Genomic DNA, 17,688 nt, shown 5'->3' with positions numbered 1-17,688 from the left:
CACGCGATCTATTGTAAGAAGGAGGTGAATATTAATCATCCTAGCCAAATATTTATTTCTGTGCCATTGCCTTTAGACCTTAAGATCATTCTTTAGCATGGAAAAGACTCTTCTCACCCTGTCTTACAAACCTAGGATCACATTTCACCTGTATGGGTTATAAGGGTCACTTGGTGGTGTGAAGTTGTTAGAATCTAGAGTGTATATGCAGGTCCCTTCTGTTGTTTCAAATGTAAATAAGATTGTACTAAGTCTTACAGGGCATAATTGCAAATCATCATTCTTGTATATATTGTTGCAGATCTGCACTCCAGGTTTAGAGTTCCTATATCGCACTGTATCTGACTGGTCCTGAAGAAGGTGGTTCGTACTCCTGTTCCTTCCACCGAAACGCGTCGACCATCTCCCCTCTTTCAAACCTAATGACTTTGGTCATCAATTGGACATCAGACCCAATGTTATAGGATACATTAGTTTGTGTAATGGGATGGATGCCTAGGAAGAATGTATGTGTTGTGTGTGTGCGGCTCTCTACCTGTTTTGTGCATTATTAATTGATTTAGTGTTAACATGAATCTGACCAACCAAAGTTATATTTGCATTGTTTCATTGTGGTGAAATAATATTTCTCCGAAACTTTTATGTGGAAAAGTATATATATATTTTTATATAAATGCTATAAGTGTAAAATGATTATAAAAAAGGAAAAAAAAGAATCTTTCTATTTGCAAAATAAAGTAAAATGAGAAAAAAAAAATTCAATTTGTGTAGACATTGTTAGTGTATGCCCTGTGTTTGAGAGACTATTCCTACGATAAAAGTACCTATAGGTCAAGAGGGAGCATTTTTCAGTTGTTTTGCCCTACATGCCAAGAACAGATGCATACTGGTAAGTAGCACATTCCGTTCGAGGCATGTGAGCTGCTGAATTCATATCTTGTGCATAGAATGTATAGCAGTATCCCTTTTAGCGGTGGTTGCCCGTGCCAGCTGCAGCTGTCTGAAAAAGAGTCTTGAGAACAGCCTGTTCTACAGCCGCTTGCTGTTTGGAGTGTACATCTACGCAGTAGTGTTTGGTAAATGTATGTATGGTAGTCCATGTGGCTGCTCTACATATGTCTTCTAGAGGAATGTTTCCTAGGAAAGCCATGGATGCCCCTAATTTGCGTGTTGAATGCGCTCTTGGGGGTACTGTTAATGTGCTTTTAGCTTTCCGATAACAAATTTGTATGCACTTAACAATCCACCTGGCTATACCGGATTTGGAAATTGGGTTGCCTTTGTGCTGTGGGGAAAAGGCAACAAACAGTTGCTTAGTTTTTCTGAAAAGTTTTGTCCGGTCGATATAGTACAGGAGAGCTCTTTTAACGTCTAAGGTATGCAGAGCTCTTTCTGCCACTGAATCTGGATTTGGGAAGAACACTGGCAGTTCTATAGCTTGATTGATGTGAAACTGAGATACCACCTTTGGCATATATTTAGGGTTTGTTCGTAGCACAACCCTATTGGCGTGAATTTGTATGAATGGCTCCTGAATAGTTAGAGCTTGCAGCTCGCTAACTCTTCTAAGGGATGTAATTGCCACTAGAAAGGCCACTTTCCACGTTAGGAACTGTATCTCACACAAGTGTAGCGGTTCAAAAGGGGGTCCCATTAGTCTGGTGAGAACTACTTCAAGTTCCAGACAGGTGAAGGTGGGTGTCTAGGAGGAATTACTCTTTTGAGTCCCTCCGGGAAAGCTTTAATGGCAGGCACTCTGAAGAGGGAAAGGTGCTGCCTGTTCTGAAGATAAGCTGCCACAGCAGCTAAATGTATATGTATGGAACTGTAAGCCAGATTGCATCTGTGTAAAGGCAACAGGTAACATATGATGTTTTGAGTAGATGCGTCTAGCGGATTTATGTCATTATTGGTGCAATAGATGACAAACCGTTTCCACTTTGCCGCATAGCATGCCCTGGTAGTAGGTTTTCGTGCCTCTTTGATAATATTCATACAGTCAGGGGGCAAGTTCAAGTAACCAAACTCTATGACTTCAGGAGCCAGATCGCAAGGTTCAACTGTTCATCTGGGTGCTGAATGTCGCCATGGCTCTGCGTTAAAAGACTGGGTGTTAATCTTAGCCTTTGATGAGGCACCACGGAAAGTTCTAGGAACGTAGTGTACCATGGTTGCCTTGCCCACGTTGGAGCAACTAGGATGAGTGTCATGGAGTGTCGCAGTTTCCGTGCCACTAGTGGTATGAGCGGGGCTGGTGGAAAAGCGTACGCAAATCTGCCTGACCAGTTCATCCATATCGCATTGCCCTGAGACTGCGGATGTGGAAATCTGGCAGCGAAGATGGCGAACAGGTCTATCTCCGGGTGACCCCACTGCTGGAAGTACGGGTGCAGCTCTGAGGGATGTATCTCCCACTCGTGCATCTGGTGGCTGTGTCTGCTGAGCAGATCCGCCATCTGGTTGTCCTTGCCTGGGAGGTGTTCCGCCATGAGGATGATGTTCCTCTGAATGGCCCACTTCCACATGCTTTGCGCTAGATGTGACAACTGTGGAGAGTGTGTCCCTCCCTGCTTCAGTATGTAGTACATGGCAGTCATGTTGTCCGTCCGGATCAACACGACTTTGTTGCACAAATGTACTTTGAACGCCTTCATTGCCATGAAAATTGCCATCAGTTCCAGCAGGTAATGTGCATCTTCTTCTGTTGGGTTGTCCACAGTCCCTGGACAGTGTAATGGAGAACATGCGCTCCCCATCCTAGGAGAGATACGTCCGTTGTCAGTACTATTTGTGGTACAGGCTCTTGGAACGGTCGACCCTTGCAAAGGTTTTGTGGGTTCCACCAATGCAGAGAGTTGTATGCGCGACCGGTCACCAACACTAAGTCTTTCAATTGTCCATGAGCCTGGTTCCACTGCTGTGCTAAGCACTCCTGAAGCGGACGCATGTGTAGTCTGGCGTGTGGGACTATGAAGATGCAGGAGGACATCATGCCTATCAACTGCATAAACACCCGTGCCGGGAGCGAGTGTTGGGGTCTGAATCCCTGGATCAGCAATTGAATGCTGTCGATTCTTGCTGAGTTTGGCTGAGCCTTTGCCGCCAGAGTGTCTATGGTCGCTCCCAGGTACTGTTGTACGTGGACGGGTTGGAGATGAGACTGTGTGTAGTTTAATGAGAATCCGAGGCTGTGCAGGAGGAAAATAGTGCGGGACATGTGGTCGGCACATTGCTGGGCTGACTTCGCTTGGCTAAGCCAGTCGTCCAGATATGGGTAGACGTGAATATGGTGCCTCTGCAGGTGCGCGGCTACTGTCGCTAGGCATTTGGTAAACACCCTTGGGGCAGTTGTCACCCCGAAAGGCAGTACCTTGAACTGGTAGTGCTGATTTTGTATGGTAAACCTGAGATACTTCCTGTGTGCTGGATGTATTGGTATGTGGAAATACGCATCCTTTAGGTCTAATGTTACGAGGAAGTCTCCCTGATGGAGTAATGGTAGAACCTGCTGTAAAGTGAGCATGTGAAAGTGTTCTGACAAGATGTATTGGTTTAGGGGCCTGAGGTCTAGTATTGGCCTGAGAGACCCCGTCCTTTTTGGGCATTAAGAAGTACAGCGAGTACACCCCGGTACCCTGTTGCTCTATAGGGACGAGTTCTATGGCCCCTTTTTGCAGCATGCTGATGACTTCTTGCTGCAATAAGTCTATGTGCTCTGCGGACATAGGACGGTGTCTTGGGGGTATGTTGGGTGGAGTGGACGTTAGCTCTAGACAATAGCCGTACTGAATAAGTTGTCTCACCAACCTGTCTGCGGTAATGCTCTCCCAGACTGGCAGGAACTGCTATAATCGTCCCCCGGCCGGTGTTACATGGTCTGGGGGCAGTGACAAGGCGTCACTGTTTAGTATTGGCGGAGGACCTGGTGTTGTTATTCCCTCGTCCTCTGCCTTTGTTGCTGTTGCCACGGTAACCACCTCTATTGTTCTTATTATAGGTGGTTTGCGTGCTCCCTTTACTGTATGGAGTCTGCTGGGATGCCTGGCCTCTTGTAGCTCCTCTGTTACCGGAGCGACGAAAGGAGCCGCCCCTGAATTGTTGTGACTGCAAGGCACCCATGGATTTGGTGGTCTCTGTGTTCTTTTTAATCTTTTCTAAGATTGCATCCACATCAGGACCAAATAAAAAAATCAGGGTTTACAGATTGATTTAATAATGTAGTTTGAATTTCAAGTTTGAAGCCAGAGATGCGCAACCAAGCATGTCTCCGGAGCATGACACTTGTGTTGATGGCCCTGGCTGCGGTGTCTGCTGCGTCAAGCGCACATTTAATGGATGCGTTGGATATTAGCTTCCCTTCTTGAATAAGTGTTTCTGCCCCTCTTTGTAGGCATCAGGCAAATGCTGTAGCAGTTGCTCTAGTGTGTCATAATGCGTCCTATCCTATCTGGCTAATAGGGCCTGTGTATTTGAAATTCTCCAGATATTAGCTGCTTGAGCAGCCACCCTTTTCCCAGATGCTTCTAAGATCTTAGACTCTTTGTCTGGAGGAGGAGCATCACCGGTGGTTTGTGAGTTGGCACGTTTACGAGCACTGGAGACCACTAAAGAGTCCAATGGCAGCTGTCCCCTAATGTATGTAGGGTCCACAGGCGCCGGTCTGTACTTCCTTTCAATCCTGGGGTTAATAACCCTTGCTCTTGTGGTTTCTTTGAAAATGTCTCCTGCGTGTTTAAGAACACCCTTCAACATTGGCAATGTCTGAACAGATTTCTCTGAAACGGAGAAAGTGTCAAACAAGAAGTCCTCTTCAATTGGGTCAGCATGCATTTCCACATCATGATTCAGTGCTGCCCTTTCTAGTAATGCGTTAAACGCAGCTGTATCTTCCGATGGGGAAGTTTTGACAGGATAAGAAGGAGTATCAGGGATAGTCTGTGACTCCCCAGGGTCAATAGTGTCTGCCCATGGCTGATTTTGTTCATCTTGATCTGCGTCCGCAGAGTAATCATACTGTCCCCCATAGTCATATCCCACATCCTCATTAGTGTGTGTGGGCGAGTATGCAGAAGTGTCTTGGCCATGGTAGCTTACAGTCTCAAAAAGGACAGGTGATGTAGAAGAATCCCTTTTCTTTTTGAGTGGAATTTTATACGATTCGATAGGATTTTCCGGCCTGATTTTCCTTTGGTAGATGGAAAGTGTGCCAGTTTTGGAGTCGATATACAGCTTTGACTGTTCATCATAGGAGGGCTCTTGGTATACAATGTCCTCCTCTGTGGGATGACTTCTTTTTCCCGTTGACACCGACCTGGTTATCTCGACCACTTTTTTCGGATCGAGCGCCTTAGGTCGTGCAGTTGGGGGCAGCCCAAACTTTATTGGCGGCTGCGAGTCTTTAGACAGACTGACCTTTTTCGGGGCCGGCGTCGATAGAGGTTCAACCGATGAAGCCCTTTCGTCTGTATGCCGCAGGCCTTGCGTTGACTTCGGTGATTGAGGCGTCGGAGGCGTGCTCTTTTGCCTCGGTTCGACGTGCTCCTTCGGGGCGACTTTTGTTTTCGGCTCGAGGGCCTTGACGAGCTTCGGCCTGTTGACTCGTTGCTTCGGATCGAGAACCTTACGAGACTCGAGTCCCTTGTTAGTGTCGCTGTCCGTCGACGCCGACCTCGTCTGTTCGACTTGCTTGATTTGGGGCTGGATTTCAGCGCACCGATCTTCGGCTCGACGGCCTTCATTTTTGACCTCGTAGTGTCGTCGACACTTGCTTTCTTTGTAGAATCCGACACGTTCGAACTCTTTGATCCAAAGACTGTCTTCAGCAGTTTCGGTTTCGATTTTGACTCGATGGCTTTCGGTTTCGCTTTCAGTAGTGCGACCGATGGCTCGTGTGATATGTTCTTAGCCAGGCCGAGACGCGGGGCTATCGAACGTTCCTCATGATCTTGGCTAAGGCCTTCCGGCGATGCCTCAACCTGAGCCCTTGGAAGCCTTCCAGTGTCTGTTCTGGGCTCCGTACCCACAGTTGGGCCTGGTTCATCGCTTGAGTCGTCATCGACGGCTCCGATGGGGGATACGTCGTCCCTTACCTCGACGTCGTCATCTTCGCCTTCATCCTCGACGTCTTCATAATAGGTGGAGTCATGCTCCGAACCGGGATCCGATTGCTGCCCTGGATCTTGAGCCTCGACGACCTCATCGTCTCCTTCACCGAAGATATTCAACGGGTCGGGCGCTGGCTTCGACATCGTTTACCTCGCCGCACGTCGGAGCCTAAGCGTCTTCTTGGACCGGAATTGAGCACAAGCTAGACAGTTGTCTTCATTGTGGTCGGGTGATAAGCACTTGTTGCACACCGGGTGTACATCGATGTGCGGGTACTTTGAGTTACAAAGGGGGCATCGCTTTAACGGGCTCCGTTCCATCGACGATCGGGCCTCTGATGTCAAAAAGGCCACACGTCGCTCCTCGACGTCCTGCTCGAAAGAACTGGAACTATAACTCGGCACCGATCGAAAGACAATACCGACGACCCCGAAGGCCTTTTGGCCTTTATAAAGTTTCCGAACTGGAGTAAAGAAAAGTACATCCGAACCCAATGGCGGAAAAAAACAATCTGAGGATGGAGAGGATGCCCATGCGCACTGTAGTCCGAGGGAGGAGCCACCTATCTTGTGATACTTCGAAGACTCTTCCAGGACAACAACGTGCAATCATCCGGACCCAACACTAGGCGGCGATCTATGCACAAGATATGAAATCAGCAGCCCACATGCCTCGAACATATGTATTGCTGCTTTTATGATTTTATACTTATAAAATAGAATAAAGCTAATCTGAATCTGAACCCCATGCCCTGAAATACTTTACTGGAGCAGGCCCACGTGAATTGCAAGTTTCACAAAGATTCCTGCATCGGGCACTTTAACCCCCCCTTAGCCACGTTACAGGGAGTGTGCCCTTAAGCAGGAAACTTACATAAACATACATGCCAGTGTTTTACAACAGGAAAGTGGTATATTTAATCAAAAAAATCAGGGCCAAATATTTTCCCCCCTTGGACTTCTTTCTCTTGAAGCATTTGCAATTTCAGGCTGGGGAGAGAGAAAACAAAGCCGGTTTTGCTTACGAATATCAGAAGTCATCTGCCTAAATCAGTCTAGTGGCATATATACACAAGGAACAGACACGTGGACAGAAACTGTTCTGGAGACAATTAGCAGCAAACAAAACAGGCAATGACTAGGGAGGAGATGAGTGGTGGACACAGGGGAGGATGGGTGAAGTAGCAGCGAGACACAACATGGGTGTGTAAAGCAGCATCAGCACAGCACACTAGGTTGGGGGTTGGGAGGGGGGGAGGGGTGGCATGAAAGGCAGCAATGGGCGGTAAATGGTATAGGGACGGCGAGGGAGCTGAAGCAAAACAAAAAGTAGTGCGGCAAACGTGCACAGGTGGTCAAAAGTAAACCAGGGTGGAAACAAACAGCCAAAAGGTGGGACAAAGGGACCATAGAGCATGACATTTTTACGAGGGGCACTACAAGGAGCCAATTACAAGTGATTGGCTGTGCCAAAGCCCAGAGAGGGACTACACCATGCCTCGGAGAGCAGCGTATGCGCAGCTAGTCTCGACCTAAAAATGACCTGTGGACAGCTCAAAGCACCTTCCTCTAACACCTCATTTTAGCACTCCCACCCTGGATTGCAGAAGCACCATGCCTTTCAGCTCACACAAACAAAAACAATGCTTTGTGGAGCATATTCAAAACCTTTGATGAAAGCACCATTCTTATAATTGTAACAGTACTAAAACTCTCAAACCACTTCAGCAACCCTCTACCAACTGAAGCCTTCACTAAGATCAAAATGTCCTTACTCCCTCTCGGGACCTAAATAGTTAATGCTCACTACTCACGGATCGATGCCTGACTGTCTTAATGCCAGGCAAGATACCCGCATTTAAAAAAATAATAAACAACACACAGTAGACCTCTCAAACCTAAGCAACTTCTGCCCAATCCCTAGGATTACGATTCTAGTGAAGCTCCTTGAGAAATGAGTTCATATACAACTGTGCAACCACACTGACCAATTCTGTCTCCCAGATCAACGCCAATTCAGCTTATGCCACAGCACTGAATCGGCGCTCAGACACATAGCTGATGATGCACTAAAAATGTTGGATCAGAACAAATCCTGCCTACTTATCCTCCTTGACCTCTAGTCAGCCTTCAATACTGTCAAACAGGATAGTCCCATCCTACGTTCGAGGGGGCTATCGGGCTCGGTTCTTAACTGGTTCGCTTCTTTTCTCCACAACAAAACTCCAAGATGCAAGGTCAATATGTCTGTATATAGCATGGCATTGACACTGTAGCATTCTGAAGCTTGGATGGGAAGAGCAGCATCCTCTGCTGTTGCCTAGGCGGCAAGGAAGAGGGAGGCGGATTGCAAGTGTCTGGTCTGCTGGTAAAAGGTCATGAGTTTGTTGATGTATGCTGGTCCTTCGCTGTGCAGGGTTTTATGTTTGGGTCAACATTTTGAACTGGTATCTCCTCTGGATCACAAGCCAGGGTAGGTTTTTGAGGTGGGGTGTGATGTGGGTCCATCTGGGGCGGTCCAAGATGAATCTTGCCACTGAGTTTTAAAAAAAATTGTCTCTAGCCTCTTCAGGAGGCGTGCAGTGATTCCTACATAAAGTGTGTTCCTGTAGTCCAGCCTGCTGGTGACGACTGCCTGTGTGACGGTCCTTCTTCTGTGGAATGGGAGCCATTGAAGACAGTTGAAGAAAAGGAGGATCACACCTCAGTTAGCAAAGACGCAAACCATTTTGACAGTAGCAGATTATTCAAGTACACCCACATATCGCATACAGTTTCTTTGTGACAGATAGAAGATCTTCAATTTTGGCCTTCGTTACCCTTTAGAACCTTTTCTTTTTGAACAGCCTTTTAATTTCAGCAACTAGCTGCGCCCTCAATGCTGGAGAAGTGTCTTTCTGCTGTTTCGAAACAAGTAACTTCTCAATCTATATGTTCAAAGCAGGAGGGCACTTAAATACAGTTTTCAGTACCCACTTACCCATGTCATCACATGCAGTCTATTCCTGGATTTCAGCCCATGACGCAGACTCCTCTCCGATCTCTGGATTTTCTCTCAGACGAGTCAGACTAATAACAGAGAGCTTCCTGTGGTTCATTGTGGGTTTTAGCAGGTTGGTTATGAACAGTCACTTGTCCTTTATCAGCATCTAGGATCCATCTTTTAATACAACGTGGCTCCAAAAAACGAACTGAATCACTTGCTCGGATTACACCAGTGTTTAGTGAAAAAGACACCATTGCCTTCCAGAGTCTAGCCGCCTCAGCAATATAGCTAGCACTGGGGAAGGATCGGCTTTGTTCAAAAGTAGGCTGAGACAAAATAGCTTACATTAAGTTGACTTTATGGCTTACGATGCATTAAGTCGGTCTTCAATTCTTCCACCAAAATAGTGTTTTCCTTTCTATGTCCACCAGCAAGGTTTATGAAATTTTAGTTGAAAGGGAATTGGGGTGAGGTATAAAGGAGAGACTGAAAAGACAATGTATTATCTTCTGTGGGTCTCTTTGTAGGCTTAGGAGATACCAGGTAAATACAGAAGGCTGAGTTGTGACACCTGAGGGGCCTACGTGGCGGGCCAGTCTTGGATAAAAAGGCAGAAACAAATCTGCCCAGCAGGTGAGAGGCTGAATTGTACAAAACTCACTTAAAAGCTCATTGTTTTATCTCATTAGGCTGTGTGTCATATAGCAATAGAATTCTCACTTAAGCAGAAAAATTACTTGGGATTTTTTTCATATTTCTCAACTCGATCACTGGCCTCAAGAGCCCTACCTCTTCCTCCACTTCACACTTGAGTTATAGTACGCTTCTTACAAGAATTGTGCACACTCTACATTCTATTTTCTTTATTTCTGACTGCAGAAGGAGGCAACATGACTTTCTCTATTTTATAGGGCAGTGGATCCATGACTTATCAGATGCATAAAGCTTGCGTCCAGGCCCACCGTGATATAGACTGAGCAGCTGGTCAATAATTTCTTTGCCTGGCTCATCTGGGGACCTGGAAGTGTTTCTTGAGGGTGTACGTATTGTTGTAAATGTGTGGAGGTTCAAACATTTGATCCATTCAGCATAGGGAAGGTGAATACAATTTCAAGGTCAGGCTGTACAAAATAGGTTGCACGCTTTGAAGTAAGGCAAGAGGGGGAGCAAAGGAAGGAGAGGACACAGAAGCGATCCTACTCTATTTTAAAGTACTAATTCCTTGAAGCGAATCCACTGGGATCAAAGATCGGAACTGGCACCAGCATGTTCAAGTACATTCCAAGCAGCAGCCTGGTGCAGCTTTTGTCCAGCATGGCTCCTTCCCTGTGAGCTTGACAAACTCATATGCAGGCCATTCCCTTCCTTATTCAACAGGCTGAAATGAGCAGGATGAAATTAGGAATTGGCAATGTATGGCACGTTTACGATATTACTACTAAGCTACTCTCAGCCATCTCATATTTTTGCCATCTGGTACAGTTTATGTCACCTTTGGTCCACAAAACAAACCTCGTACTTCTACAATCAAAGTTGCTCCCACTGCATCCGCTATGAATTGCAGTAGACTGCAAGCAGAGTACTAAAGAGCTGCAGGGAGGCAGAGGTACAAGTATCACCAGTACCTGCACTTGGCATAAATGTGGGGATGGTGCTACTTGCGCTTTGTATAAGTGTGAGGATTGCGCATGGAAAATGGCTGCTTCCGTTTCTTACTAATCTGCCTAGGAAGACTGAATATCGGCAATAGGGAGCAAGGAGGCTAAGAAACCTTTCTGTATCTTTTCTACTCTTCCCTTTTCTTGCATTACTGTTCAATATAGTGGACGAGAAATGGTCTATCCTCTTAGCTGGCTAACACACTAATCCACGATTAAAGAAAGACAGGAACATTTATGAGGGACTGAGTGGAATGATCAACCAAAATTAATTTGGAGGTACCAAGTATGCCAGGGTTTGAGTTTGAATGTGCGGACGTGGACATTCAAGGGGGCATGAAGAGAATACACTTTTTGGGCTAATACCAGTTGTAAGGACCTTGTGTTAAGCAGAGATTCCCCTACTCCAAAGAAAGAAGACTAACGTACAACAAGATAATAAAGGGGCTGTCAAGTTCGTTCCACTTTGCAACAGTAATTGGAGAACAGGGAGTGTATGCTTATTTCTAATTTTCTCTGCCTGTTATCCCTTCCATTTCTAAATTATACCATGCTCCCACAACTTTGTTCCTCTTCACCTCGAAGGGATGCCTGCACCTCAGACAAAGTGAGGATGAGCTTTTTCCACATACTAACAGCCTTAAATCTATTTTCAAGCTCATGGTCTCAAAACTGGCCACCAAATACCCATAACAATCAGTCTAAGAACTGAAAGAGTTTGATATTTCCGAAAGCCTTGGCAATCCATTAACCCACAGCATACGCTGTTCCTCACTGAAATATGGCTTAATTTAGCCATCAATTTTACAAAGAAATGTGTGTATCCCAAGGGTTAATTTGGACTGTAACGTTTAAGGGTTACCTCTTCTTTAAATCACACAACTGCTTGTCAAGAATGCGGTTTCATAACCATCATGAATAGGTCCCTTAGAGTTATACTTGTATACAGTAGCTGGTGGAGGCGAGTTTAAACTTGATGATAGATTTCTGGTGCAAAATGTTGCTTGATACTTCACCTCCAGATGAATAATCATTTACTTCCTTACAAAAGGCTTTATAGATGACATTTAGACAGTGGCGTTTACCAGTTTGTTTTCATGCCCCAATCTGGCAGCATTGTTATGCACTCTCCTGACATAGTTAGTTGTTATATACTTCCATTATTCGCCTCTCATGACCAATTCAGTGATGAGGTGTACTCACCACATTGAATTCAAACTTAGAGGTGGATGAACGTAACACAATGCAATCCAGTACTAAAAGATCATGACCTCTTAGCCACGTAATGACAATAAGAGTGCAATTTAACAATATGCTTCAATATAGGCAGTAACACAATCATGCAATGATCAGTGCGGCAATTAGAAGCTCTGGACTGTAAACAAAGCATATTTTAGATATGCCAGTGCAAGAACAAAAAATACCATTTCAGTGGCAAAAATATTTAATCGCCATGAAGTTTGCCAAAGCAATGATCTTGAAATCTCACCTATTGTCGACGTCGTGGATTTTAACAGACTGTGCGACCACTGAGCTTTTCTAACTAAAAAACATTTGTTTTAATCTCTAACTTTTTATGTGCATTAGCCTGCATCAAAGGGTTAATCTCAGTGAGGTAATCCAAAGCACAAGTCTTGATTTGGCAACTCATTTGCAGTGCTCGGTGTATGAGACTCCCAACCGTCAGATCAGGTGAGACTCGTGACTAAACTACTCACCTTTAGGGTACAGGTCTCAGTAGATAGGGCTCTATTTGAGAACAATGGATTGTTTGCGCTAGTAGTAGCCACACTCAGTTCTTAATGGAGACAAGCTCCAAACATGCCAGGGCACCTCCCTCCTCTGGAAGATTTCAGGAACTTTAAGTGCATAGCGGTTTCTCAATACCTAAGCTATAATGGTCCATTATACAGTTCCAGTCGAACCCTCTTTCTCATATTTCCTACCACTCCATCATCAGTGTCTATAACTCTTTAAAATGCAACCAGGGAACAGATCAATGACAGCTTCTAAATGTGCATCCGTTATATATGTATCCAATGTACCGGTCAAGAAACTGACTGCAGGAAATTGATAAAGGTATGCTTCATCGACATCTCTGTCTTTAAGAGTTACATTTTTAAATGGCACTGTATTTTTATAAGGGCACACTTGCACAGTTCATAATTTATGTTTGAGCATAGTAAACTCCCATTCATCTAGCTAAATCTGTTCATATAAACAAAAAGAGCAATGACATTATAGAGTAAAATTACCCCCGCACCCACTTACAGTTTACATTTTAAATAAACGTTCCTACCTCTACTTTGGAGGCCAAAAATACACATGTTGGAGCCATTAGGAGTGGATCTATACTTTTTAAAGAATATCTGAAAAGATAAGTACAGAAAAGAAGTGGATATTCACTATACAGTTACTAAAAATGGTTAAATGTTAAGCAACTACAGCCAAAACACGAGAAGGACGACTTAAATACATCAGCACTCAAACAGAGATCTCACCTGGCATAGAACCTCTTGAAATATACAGTTGCCGTGGCAATAACTTGTTGTCTTAATTTAAGATGCTCTCCTAATGACTGAATGACTGTAAAATAAAAAGTCAATACACGTTAAGAATTTGTGGCCTCGCTCTGAGCTCAACTTCATAACTCAAGAGAAAATTAACCGCAGCATACAAATGCACTTGCTCCTAATGTACAAACAGGCTTGCTTCTAAAAAATGACAGAAATGCAGCCAGGCTGCGAGTCCCTGCAAGATTATTTGCTAGATTCTTCATAAAAGGAAATACTGACTGACAAAATGGAATAAATGTGCAAGTACTTTGCACAACATTAAAAAATAAATAAATATTTTAAAAAAATCAAAATTAAAACGCAAATCCTGGAAGGTAAAATTTGGCAGTCTCCTACCTACAAGCGCTTCCAGCTAGAAAAGCAAAATGTCAGTCTGCGAGTGTCAGCATCTTTGCATTGCCAAAGGAAAGAATAAAACAAAACCCAAATGGTGGTAATGCTACTATCAGGGATGTGTAGTCAAGTATGTATTCCTGTTTCACAAAAACAAATGAAAAATACACTGGAGAAACTCACTTCCAAAAATACCTCATGCTAATTTGAAAAGCATTTATGGCACAAACTGGCATTCCACCAATTTAAAGGTATGTGTGCACCACAAACAGGATTATAATTCAGTTTATCAAGAAAGCAGACTCTCTCTTTGAACAGCTGACTAACTGGGCTATATGGCCAAACAGGAAATACGAAAATACGTAACATTCAATAACTATTAAAGCTTTGTGCAGCAGTGAAGAGCACTGGAATAGGGTGCTGCACGTGTGTGCTAATAACCTGCCAAATAGTAAAATATTATGCAATGTAAAATGTGTGCTTAAACTTTACCGTTTGTAAAAAATATCTGTAGTTTCCAATATTCTTCTTCCGATAGATATTTAAAATCCTTTTGTCGCTCCTTCAGCAAATCTTGCTTATCCAAAATCCATTGCAAACTAAAAATACAGATAAGGTTTAGAAAAAAATATCAGCAAAAAATGTAAACTTGGTAAAAACTATCTATTTGCTCAAAATAATTTCAATGTTTGTAGAAACGTAAAGGACTATACATTAAAACACATTTTTAAAATGAAAAATCATAAGACGACTAGGTAGGTGCTGGAAGTGGTTCACCTATTTGACGGTGCATTTTCGTTGAACGTAATTTTAGAGTTTAGTTGGCTAAGAAGAAAAAGCGTGAGCCAAGCTGATCCCTAGGAACTCCATCACCCAGCTGCACCCAGGTAGAACTTGGAAGCAGCTCCGCACAACACCACGATCAAGTGCAGATTCAAGCCAGGCTACAGCTGAAACTGGCTAAACGAAACCTGCAACAAATCTCTGGAGTAAATGTATAGCTGCGGCAGAGTCCAGACGTGACCGAGAGGCCTTCCATATGTCATGGTCAGTCCCCAAACCGCTTTGAGGGATTACATGGATGAAATCCATCACAAGGAAAAAGTGTTTTAGGACGTGTAGCCCACGTGCTCTTCCCTGTATTTTCTCTACAACCATGCTCTTAATAAATGCAGCAACATCGTCGTTTTTATCGTGAGTGGAGCACTGCAGCTAGATTAATTTTATAATGGAGATCACAGAATAATACCTGGGGTTCTATAAAAATCATGTATTTTCACCTCTCTCTAATTTCTTTATTCCGTAGCTGCACGACTAATACTTATTTACAGTTGAATTCCGACGTCACACTACCTACTGCCAGACCGCAGCCAAGGAGAAAGGAGGGACATAAACTACAGTTTAGAAATTAAATTTGGCTTTTCCTTCTTTTCTACTTTCTCCAAGAACAGTGATAAGCAGAAAGGAGATATTTATGACAGCATGGGTTATAGGGCAATTGTAGGAATGACAATCTCTATGCACGTTTCTACACATTGCGAGGTACTGATTTTTTATTTTTCTAAATCTGGCTTGTATTAAATTAATTCCAATATCTTTTTGCAAAAAATATCTAACTGCTTTGAGTGTGTTTAATTATGCACTACAGGTTCTACTTTTAATCTTTATGTTAGCAAGCACCCTATCTCTTTCATATGAAAACACACACCAAGCATTTAAGCGGTTTACGAGAATGGTGATGTGTGACCATGTATTATAAGGACTAAAGCACCCCTGCCATACATTATAAAGATATTGCACAAAACCTTGGAATTCCATGAGAATATAAAAGTAGTTGGTCTTCAAGCTTGTTGCTCTATATGCTTATGAAACTCCTCTGTGACTCGTATTATCCTTATAATGTACAACTGAGTTTATTTTATTCCATCTTTATCAATTCCCTGGAAATAGCCTCACCCTTATTTATTTTATTTTATTTATTTAATTTATATGGCGCGTTATAACCACAGGGGTCTCTAAGCGCTGTCTGTCCAGATTTACATGATAAGATGTTACATACACTTGAAACCAACTGCGCACCTAAGATCTGCTCCATGCTTGTGTAAACAATACAGTTTTTAATTTTTTCCTGAAGGAAAGTAGGTTACTTTCCTTCCTGAGCTCTGGGTCCAGTTTGTTCCAAAAAGCTGGAAGCGTGTTGGAAAACGCACGGCCCCCCACCGTGGTCAATTTGAAGCGGGATTGGGACAGGAGAGTGGCGTCCGATGAACGCAAAGTCCTACCCGGTGTGTAGGGGGATAGTCGGGATTTCAGGTATTTTGGTGCTTTGCCATACCGAGCCTTGTGAGCGATGCACAGCCCCTTAAAGACAATTCTCTGACGAATTGGGACCCTTCTAAACATGCAAATCACCACATCATTTAAAGCCTTAATAAAGTCTTCACTGAATCTTTCAATAAGAGGCGGCAGCTTGGTCTGAACACTTCAACCATTAAAATCAATACATCCGGTTTATTTGAACATTGATTTGATCATAAACAAATTATGAAATACGTAGTGAGGAATGAAAAATGTGGGGCACTAGGTTTTATGCTACAGCCAGAACATCCATTCAACTTAATTTTTTCTGAGAATTTCAAAGGTATTTTTTCATATTTTCACAGTCCTGCTAGGCACGAGACCTTAATCTTCCCTCAACTATTTTTTGTGGTTTTATGGGTTTGTGATGCTACAATACAACAAATAATTAAACAGTTTTAAGTCAAATTCTAATGGCAATGGTCGAGCTCTTCTTTTGCAGTGAGAGAAATTCTTATTGTAGCAAGGCCTGCATGTACTTTGTCCCCTCACTCGCAATACGGCTATTGGGACTATCAACCCTGCTGCTCAATAGGACCTAGAACCACTACGGCCTCCCCTACCCCTGTGAACTGCTAAGAATTCTGTCAGCATGCGAAGCTTGGGTAAATGGTGGGACATTTGGGAGGTTATCAGGAACCAGGAGGAGCTTGGCTAAGCTGGCCTGTGGGCTGGCTATACTCCTGCCACCTACTCTCCCCATCAAAAGTGTCAATGTAAGGTTCAGGCAGTATTCATCAATAGGATACAATGAAACAAGAGTTTACCTTATTCCGTTGGACATGAAAACGCTAGAATGGAGGGGTACAAGGTACTTAAGAAAAAAAAAAAACAGTTAGAAGATCCCAATCATTAGGGAGTCTGGATTATAGCACCTATACCTTTCTGTTTAAGGGTGGGTGACTTACATCTGTAGCTGCATTATACAGCTCTAGAAGGCAATAAGTCTGGGGAAGGGAACACTGCCAAGAACCCCTTAAAAGTCAACTGCAAGTAAACAGCTGGGTAGTGCTGCTGCCTACATTTCTGCCATGAACAGTTTGCTTCACGACGTTGAATAGTTTGAAGGAACTGCCAAATGTAAAGCATGTGGTGGGGACATTACTAATAATAATGGTAGCAAGAAGGCTATTCCCCCAAAAAATAAGAAAATGGTGCTGTTATCCCAGACCCAAACAAAATTACTATTTTTAAATGATACAGGGACCATAAGTTATTTGGCCAGGTGAAAGTAAGTAAAGAATAGCCTGTCAAAATCACTGAATTTGTAAAGACATTACCTTAACAGGGTTTCAGGGGAACAGGAGAATGACCATGTATTATGCATACTGTGCGTCAAACACCATCACATTCCTGGTAATAAATAGTAATTATGAGGACAGGATACATAAAGGCAGGCTCAAAACCATAGGCGCCCAGTATTTATTGATCCTATATTAATATTCAAATATATTCCAACCAAAGAGTCAAAGTCTGCAAAATGGGAAGAGGTAGGCATTTGGCCAATTGAAGCAGCACAGCAAAATAAATGCCAAAATCTAAGAAGCCCTACTACAGGGGGAGAAAAGGGGATATTGTGGCATTACTAAACGCATAGTCAGTTTGAAAGATGCACTAGTACATACGCGTCCCAAAGAAAAAACATCAGTTGGAGCGCGTTCAGTAACAGAATC

At 43.5% G+C, this 17,688-nt stretch overlaps 1 protein-coding gene across 1 annotated transcript in view; it reads right to left on the bottom strand.

Annotated features, from left to right (window-relative positions):
• The window catches only part of CCNC (cyclin C), a 249,084-nt gene that overhangs the window by 172,905 nt on the left and 58,491 nt on the right, over positions 1–17,688 (bottom strand). The window contains exons 2-4 of the mRNA XM_078648206.1: positions 14,150–14,256; positions 13,250–13,334; positions 13,048–13,117 (exon numbers count right to left, since the gene is read on the bottom strand). Coding sequence (XP_078504332.1) covers positions 13,048–13,117; positions 13,250–13,334; positions 14,150–14,256 — 262 coding nt within the window. The remainder of the gene's footprint in view (positions 1–13,047; positions 13,118–13,249; positions 13,335–14,149; positions 14,257–17,688) is intronic.

The sequence above is a fragment of the Lissotriton helveticus genome, chromosome 6, assembly GCF_964261635.1.
Source record: "Lissotriton helveticus chromosome 6, aLisHel1.1, whole genome shotgun sequence".
NCBI lineage: Eukaryota > Metazoa > Chordata > Amphibia > Caudata > Salamandridae > Lissotriton > Lissotriton helveticus.
This window is presented reverse-complemented; position numbering and strand designations above follow the sequence as displayed.